At 29.6% G+C, this 7,334-nt stretch overlaps 4 protein-coding genes across 5 annotated transcripts; 2 read left to right on the plus strand and 2 right to left on the minus strand.

Annotated features, from left to right (window-relative positions):
* Window positions 1-403: 403 nt before the first annotated feature.
* LOC117227101 (ubiquitin-conjugating enzyme E2 S) lies at window positions 404-2,367 on the minus strand. The gene is made up of 5 exons (XM_033482071.2): window positions 2,211-2,367; window positions 1,916-2,063; window positions 1,170-1,360; window positions 962-1,090; window positions 404-882 (listed from the first exon to the last, which is right to left on the minus strand). The coding sequence occupies exons 1-5, from the start codon at window positions 2,226-2,228 to the stop codon at window positions 730-732; spliced, it is 639 nt and encodes a 212-aa protein (XP_033337962.1). The 5' UTR covers window positions 2,229-2,367; the 3' UTR covers window positions 404-729.
* Window positions 2,368-2,418: 51 nt separating this feature from the next.
* On the plus strand, window positions 2,419-4,305 carry Arl6IP1 (ADP-ribosylation factor-like 6 interacting protein 1). Of its 2 annotated transcripts, none has more exons than XM_076519544.1 (5): window positions 2,419-2,727; window positions 2,845-2,978; window positions 3,232-3,469; window positions 3,549-3,633; window positions 3,718-4,305. In XM_076519544.1, the coding sequence occupies exons 1-5, from the start codon at window positions 2,725-2,727 to the stop codon at window positions 3,882-3,884; spliced, it is 627 nt and encodes a 208-aa protein (XP_076375659.1). In that variant the 5' UTR covers window positions 2,419-2,724; the 3' UTR covers window positions 3,885-4,305. The 2 variants fall into 2 exon arrangements, with proteins under 2 accessions (XP_076375659.1, XP_033337942.2); XM_033482051.2 differs by having other exon boundaries at window positions 2,420-2,682.
* A 163-nt stretch (window positions 4,306-4,468) lies between these two features.
* Window positions 4,469-6,072, plus strand: Pex11ab (peroxisomal biogenesis factor 11ab). The gene is made up of 3 exons (XM_033482033.2): window positions 4,469-4,846; window positions 5,045-5,160; window positions 5,238-6,072. Exons 1-3 carry the CDS (start codon window positions 4,791-4,793, stop codon window positions 5,762-5,764), a joined length of 699 nt encoding a protein of 232 aa, XP_033337924.2. The 5' UTR covers window positions 4,469-4,790; the 3' UTR covers window positions 5,765-6,072.
* On the minus strand, window positions 6,027-7,268 carry LOC117227107 (uncharacterized). The gene is made up of 3 exons (XM_033482083.2): window positions 6,990-7,268; window positions 6,519-6,692; window positions 6,027-6,305 (listed from the first exon to the last, which is right to left on the minus strand). Exons 1-3 carry the CDS (start codon window positions 7,114-7,116, stop codon window positions 6,139-6,141), a joined length of 468 nt encoding a protein of 155 aa, XP_033337974.1. The 5' UTR covers window positions 7,117-7,268; the 3' UTR covers window positions 6,027-6,138.
* Window positions 7,269-7,334: the final 66 nt, after the last annotated feature.

Here is a 7,334-nt window from a genome sequence, read left to right on the forward strand (position 1 = left end):
ATGAAATTTACCACTATGCGTAGTTAATAGCTCATAGTGGAATAAGGCTGTGACATACTGTTATCTAGTCAACAACTAATGAAATATTTTACTGTGCAGTAATGGGCTTGTAAGACAATGTATACGCTTCTAAATATTCAGCGTATGAATGGCAATGCAGTGGCACAAGACTGAAGCAAACAAACTGACGAGTCGTTACCTAATAAATAACAATACTCTTGACAACGAAATAATATTTATTTCCCACCTAATATATCGTAGTTTCGTATTTTGATAAAACTTTTGTCCGTTTAAAATGCGTAAAAACTTTTTTAATCGTTTTATTTCGAATATCTCAATTATTTCACTTTTATAGTAGAAACACAGTTTATATGAAAAGGAATATTGTGAAGGAAAACATTGGTTTCGAGAACATTCTTTATTTATTTAAATAATCACACGAGGTATTTTGTACATATGTAAAAATATTTACTACTAGATACCAGAGTGGACTAAATTACTTTCCACTCGTGATTGTAAAGTAGATCACTACAGAGTTGTACTTGTTTGCATCTTAGGAAGTCATTCATTAATGCTTCTGGAATTATTAATTTTCTAAATACTTAATAATAAGATCAGTCGTGTTTAGATAATAAACTTTTACTATGCAATAATTGTGTACAATATGAGGCAACATTACCACACCAGTGTTTTAAATTATAAAAGATAGATAAACGAAGTTGATTTTTCTTATAATCTCTTTAGTGTCCTTTTTTTGTCTTTTATCATTTTTTTCTTTTCTGCTGAAATCTTTTTATCTCCTGCATGCTTTTTGGGGGGAGGTCCTCCGACTTCAGAGGAAGCACAACTTTCCAGACCCGCTTTGCTGCCTTTTCCGCTTCCCTGAGGTATAAGTTCATTATACATAATTTTATGCTGGGTATGCATGTGAGTGAATTTAATATGCTTTGTAATACTTTACCTGTGCATGTATCTCTGTCATCATTTTTGCTCGTTCAGAGTAATCATCGTACCTTTCTAAAAGTAATTTACCTGCTTCTTCATTTAAAGCAGATTCTGCATTTGGCACTATTAAGAGACACTTTACAGTCTAAAAATTACAATTTACATTATAAATTTCTATAAAAACCATTCATAATTAAAAATTTATTCATTTATAAAGAACTTACTAGTAATATATGTTTAATTCCGAGATCTGATTTCCAATCCTTTTTTAATGTATTAACACATATTTCTCCATTTTTCGCAACATTTGGATGAAAGATCTTTGTTAGGAAGAAAGCCTTTGGTGGTCCTTGGGGAAAATCTTTGCCGAGTGCTAATTTTACTCTAAAGAAACCACCTGCATATGGTGTTCCAGCTAGTGTCATAAAAAAATATTGTTATCATGTAGAACTAAAATTAACACTAAATGAGTATGTAATTATTTTTTCATATTTACATGTATATGCTAAAAAAATAATGGTCATCTATTCTGAGGATAATTCTCCACAATATAAACTTTCGACAATGGATAATGCCAATATTAACATATGTTTTTACCACTTAATATAAATAAATTTCATAATACTTGTACTTATGGTACCATAACATTGCAGAACTTAATAAACGTTCTTTAATAACTAAAAACATTAAAAACTTTAATCATTAATTCTGGAAAAAACAAGGCATTTCTGACATACGTTCCTTTCAGGATTTTTTACTCTTTCTAAGTAAAGAAGTCTATTTTTGTTTACAAGTGCATGTGTAACATGAAGAATAGTCCATAATACGGATGACCATTACGTTTTCGACACCCTGTACATACATAAATGACATATGAATAGGTTATGGTGCAATAATTGTAGAACTGTTTGATAAATATTATATGATCTACATTTAACAAGAATAATAATTACGTGAGCATTGATCTTACACGGTCCTTCAATAATTGCTTGGATATCCGTAACATCTTCCTCATTCAAAATAACACGAATACCCTCGGGTGGTTGTGCAGCTAATTCACTCATTTCCTTGGCTACCCGTCGGATTATTTGTGGGGATAAGTTTTCGACATTTGATTTCTAAAATGTAAATCATAATAGCAGGTTGAATAAGCAGGTGAGAATGTATACAACGGAGAAGCCTATCCCCTTAACCAGAGGATAAACAAGAAGCACCATCGTTAAAAGTTCGCAGTTACGGAATAATATGTGTCATCGGGTACTTACAGAACTTACAGCAGCCATATTCAACAAATTTTACAGGAAATATCAACTACACGCGCTCAGGACGCGATTATTTAATGTATACTCTTAGAAAATCTTTAACGTCACAACATCAGCACAGCATCGCCTGCAATAACCAACATTTTGAACTGACAGCCAATCGCGTGCGAGTTACAATAATCTCGAAGGCAGAAGTCGATTCGTCGTCATTTCGTGTGTTTTCAAGCAAGAAGGGTATCCGGCGTCTTGACTTTTGTTGAACGATCGTCATCGTAATTGAATTAAAGGACGAAGAAATGCTCGAATTTAGAAGCATATAAGACTGGATCATGCAAGGAGACTGTAGTCGTGTTCTACAATAAGTTTTACATAATTTCACATTCACGTTGCATTTATACCGTGTCCTCTGTCAGAACGAATTTAAATATTTCGTTATACGTTAAACAGGATGACCGACAGTGCGACAATAGAAAGGGTCAGACTATTCATTTTATTTAGTTTTGATTTCATCTAATATATGGTATAACCTTTATCTAGAAAATTCCATTTTAAATATGAAATCATAGTTTCATTATGGGAGAAAAATCAATGACAGTGACACTCATTTATCTTCTTTAACAACACAAATTTATTGTAGGAACACCACATGAAGCAATTAAAACGCAGAATGGAATGTTGGCGTGAAGTAATACTTCCAATGAACTCCATTCTATTATGGGAACGATCTTGGTATCCTGGACTTATATTTGGAGTAACAAGTACAATATTCTTGTAAGCAATACTATTTCACATACATGGAATTTACTTTGATGTATTACATAAAACAATTTATTGTGAAAGTATATTTTATTTACATTCATAATATTTAACTTAGAAATGTTGTTTTATTATTTATTAAATTTATAAAATAAATAGTACAAATAGCTAGTTTCTTTTCATATATTATTTGTATTTGTTAATGGTATCCTCCAGGGCTTTGTGTCCTATTTAATAAGTACTTTTTTCTTGTTGTTTTCTTTTACAGTTTAATATGGATATTGGAACCTGCTTTTCTTACGATAGTATCTGTAACCCTTCTTGTGTTAGCCTTGGTTGATTATCTTGTTCCACCTATGACATCACTTTTGTGCGCTGCTAATGGTTGGACAGGTCAAAAAGAGAAGAAGTTGAATGAGATTTGTCAAAATCTGTCTGGAACAATTTTACAGTTCCAAGATTTATGGGCATCAGTGTTAGAAACACGAAATACTCGTCCAAGTTTTGTAAGCTAAAGGAAAATAAATAATAATAATGATCTATTCTGTTTCATATCCATTCAACTAGCTTATTTTTGTGTTTCAGTATTGTTCAGGAATAATAACTTGTCTCCTACTTTGTACATGGATTGGAAGTACAATCAACAATTTATTTTTGTTTTATATTGCAGGTAATAAATCAAAACTTCATTTATATGCATAATACATTTTTGTATAATGTATAAATTTTTAAATTCTTTATGTAAATGTTACAGTGAATGCAATCTTGCTTCTGCCAGGATTCAGACATAAAGGGCGTGTAATATCAGCAATAATATTTGTACGTGATCACCTCTCTCATTCCAAAAAAATCACAGTCACTCTTTTGTATGTATGTTCATTCTTCCTCTTTATTCTCTTCATAATTTGTTATCTGAGATAAATTAATATTTTGCGTACTTATTCAGATCTAGAAAAAAATAGACTTTCTGCTTTTAAAAAGCATAAACATCAAACAGTGTATTATGCTTTTTTTTCCTTCTGGAATTTTGTATAATATTTAACGTAACTCATTGCCAATGCACTTTTATACCGTGAATATGTATTTAGTTTTCCTCTAGTTCTAGAATTTGTTTAATTTAAAAGAAAATATTGTAAAATGTTGTAATACTTACGAACGTATTTTTATTATATATAATATTTATTTCGTAATACATTGTATAATGTTAAATATATTTACGATAATATTTATGTGACATTTTGAAAATGTTTACTGCGTTACTGCAGACAATTTTCAGATCATAAATACTCGTGTAAGCACAACTAATATTTAATAAAATCGACTTATGCATCATGCTCAGTAACGAATGCTAATATTACAGAAATTAATCTATCATTAATTTTGTTACAAATATAAAAAATTGTGACTGATTTTAAGTTTCGCGGGTACGTGTAATAAAGTGTGTGTTAGGTGGCGCTGGTAGCATGGACATATTTTATTAGCTTCTCATACGTCCTACATGTATTTTTTATCAGAAGTGGACGTTTATCACCGTTTGTGTACAATCACAGTAATACATATATACATATATCAGAAGTGGAATGACAAGTATTTTATGATTATACCATGACTTATTATAATTGCAATCTTATCAATAAACATGAGCCGAAAATATTTATTTAATTCGTTACATTGATTCGGTTAAATTCTATTTATTTGTTTGCAAATTATACTAATTAAAATTACATAATTATATATCAATTTTGCATCAACGAAGTATTATGTTAAATCATTTTTGAATCGCTACATTGTGAAAATTATATTATTTTTATAATACATGAAAGAGCTATGGAGAAAATCATAAAGTTAAATGAACAAACAGCAGGCAGAGATAGACTTGTCAGGTAAATAATTTGTTATTTTGTTAAGCATTTATGAATGTTTCATATTAAACATCTGTTTTCATAAAAATGCAGTTTTATATTTTGCACAACAATTATGTAATCTTTAAAATCCTGTTGCTTTTTGTAAAATGTTATAATTTAACTATTGTACAAGTTGAAATATTGAAACAAGGAATAATTTGTTTATATATTTTTCAGATTGCTTCAATATGGAAGTCGTACTTATTGGTATTATGCTCAAAACATTGGCGTAACACAACATTCTGCAGAAGTTATAAGAAGTTTGGAATATACCTTAAGTTCATTTAGAAAATGTATTTTTTAGTCAATGTTAAAGATTTTAGAGCAATTTGTACAGTTATTTATGTTATAAATTTCTGATTTGTTTTAGTATTACGTCTTGGACGATGTTTGGATAGCATACATGCTGGTCTAAAAATCATGAAACATCCAGATACTGTTTTAAGGGTCATTTTAGTAGCATCAAAAATTGCTAATGCTCTATTTCTATTCACAGACCACATAATTTGGATTGGTCGTGTAGGATTGCACAAAGTGAATATAGAAAAGTGGACTAAAACATCTAATAAATGTTGGTTATTAAGTATTATTATGAATCTCATACGAGATATTCATGAGATTGTTAAAATTTTGGGGCATGAGGGAAAAAATGCATTTTTGAATACATCAAAGATTTCATTAAATACTTGGAAACAATATGAAATGTTCATTCCAATAAGAAATCATAAAGAAGTTGTAATGGATACAGTTAAAAATGGATGTGATTTACTAATTCCATTAACAGCATTAGGTTACACTAAACTTACTCCTGGTACAATAGGTTTATGCGGTGTTATATCTTCACTTGTAGGTCTTTATACAATAGTTTATCCATTATATAAATTGACACCATCTTAAAACGCATTCGCACATTCTACTTTGTTCTTTTTTTTAGAATGAATGAAAAGCAAATTATATCAGTAATTAAATAATATTTTTATACCAATTGTACAGTAGTTTATGCATTAAAATGCATACTATATACTTTTTACAAAAGTTTTCACTTTGATACTTACAGGTTTTAGGAACTTTGAAATTGTTGAAAAAACAAATAATGATAAAAGTAAAAAGTTGATTTTGCGCAAGGGTTGAGGATAATGAAGAATGCTTGTACACGTAATTGATTTTGTTATATTTTTATGAGAATATATTTTATTAAAAAGAGATTTATCGACTTTTATGTTTTAACAGTGTATAAAAAATCTAGTATATAAAAAATCTGTTCGCTCTTATCAGTACAACAAATCTTGGGTATTACTTTCAGTCAATATTGGTGCTTGCTGTTCCTGAATAATCAGCTCAAATTTGTGAGAATGATATGTTAATATAATACCCCATTTACCACATATCATCGCATAAATGGCTGTTATCGATGTACTTGTAGAAAGTGGTTCAATTGCTGAAACGTAAATCTCGTGTACAATTTTTCTATGATCTGTTTTTCGTAGAAAGATATCTCAAGTATGTATATAATCACAATAGCTGTCCATCCCACTCTTATTACTTCAATCTTGTAATGTAGGAGTAAAATGGACAACTATTGCGGCTATGAGCATACTTAAAGTGTTTTCTCTCAACCATAGTAAAACTCAGAATAAAGTAATAAACTTACGAATATTATAATAAAATGTAACAAAGAGGTACCAAATCATCGCTGTGAAACCACAAAGGGCAGTTGAAAAGCCAATATAATTTAGAACATCTAATGTAGTTTTCGAGTGCCATCTTACTAAAGTTCCTTTCCCTTTGACCCAATGTAAATGAAAACATACTGCAGCTACAATACCTGTGTAATGCATTATTAATTTAAATGTATGTTTTTGTTAATATTGAAAATTAGAATTCGGTATTGTGCTATGAAATTAAACCAGAAACAATCAGTTTTAGCTGTCAAACAATAAAAATTGATAATACAAATTGGAAGAGAGAAAATTAACAGCCAATTGTTTTATTTTATATACAACAATAGTATACAAATTTTGATTGTCTCAGATACAATTGAATGATTTGTGGATTTAGTTATGATTTTTGTGTCATCAAAGATTATAGTGTCAGTAATTATTGTTTTAAAAGAGGTGCTAACCTGATAGGATTGACCAAAATCCAACCTCATGGTTTCCGTGAATAACGAAAAAAAAGATACAGGCTGATACTCCTATAAACACACCGATACCACATATTATTAAATGTATCAAAATGTTTTTTGACATTTTGCAATTGTTGGTTTCACTGTTCGCGAATCAGATGCATGAGCCGCACTATGCTCGTATTTATGTTATGCAAAAACTATTCTTTTTAGTACATTACGAAGCCATGTTTAAAGTTACGTAGCTCAATAACTGTTTCTGATAAAAGTAAATTATTATATATGATATTTTTAAATTGTATAAGGTTTTCAATCAGCAAATAATAACTGACATTTTGTCAA

The sequence above is a fragment of the Megalopta genalis genome, chromosome 3 (genome assembly GCF_051020955.1).
Source record: "Megalopta genalis isolate 19385.01 chromosome 3, iyMegGena1_principal, whole genome shotgun sequence".
Lineage (NCBI taxonomy): Eukaryota > Metazoa > Arthropoda > Insecta > Hymenoptera > Halictidae > Megalopta > Megalopta genalis.

Bases quoted from the DNA above. Each gene is read 5' to 3' on its own strand.
- Pex11ab (XM_033482033.2), top strand. From the start codon at position 4,791: ATGGAGAAAATCATAAAGTTAAATGAACAAACAGCAGGCAGAGATAGA. The intron at 4,847-5,044 runs GTAAATAATTTG...TATATTTTTCAG, and splicing joins GGCAGAGATAGACTTGTCAG to ATTGCTTCAATATGGAAGTC. The intron at 5,161-5,237 runs GTATTTTTTAGT...GATTTGTTTTAG, and splicing joins CTTAAGTTCATTTAGAAAAT to TATTACGTCTTGGACGATGT.
- LOC117227101 (XM_033482071.2), bottom strand. The intron at 1,091-1,169 runs GTAAGTTCTTTA...TGTAATTTTTAG, and splicing joins GAATTAAACATATATTACTA to ACTGTAAAGTGTCTCTTAAT. The intron at 883-961 runs GTAAAGTATTAC...CTTATACCTCAG, and splicing joins TGACAGAGATACATGCACAG to GGAAGCGGAAAAGGCAGCAA.
- Arl6IP1 (XM_033482051.2), top strand. From the start codon at position 2,656: ATGACCGACAGTGCGACAATAGAAAGG. The intron at 2,979-3,231 runs GTAAGCAATACT...TTTCTTTTACAG, and splicing joins GTAACAAGTACAATATTCTT to TTTAATATGGATATTGGAAC. The intron at 3,634-3,717 runs GTAATAAATCAA...TAAATGTTACAG, and splicing joins ATTTTTGTTTTATATTGCAG to TGAATGCAATCTTGCTTCTG.
- LOC117227107 (XM_033482083.2), bottom strand. From the start codon at position 7,116: ATGTCAAAAAACATTTTGATACATTTAATAATATGTGGTATCGGTGTG. The intron at 6,693-6,989 runs GTTAGCACCTCT...TGCATTACACAG, and splicing joins ATTTTGGTCAATCCTATCAG to GTATTGTAGCTGCAGTATGT. The intron at 6,306-6,518 runs GTAAGTTTATTA...TTTACGTTTCAG, and splicing joins TACATTTTATTATAATATTC to CAATTGAACCACTTTCTACA.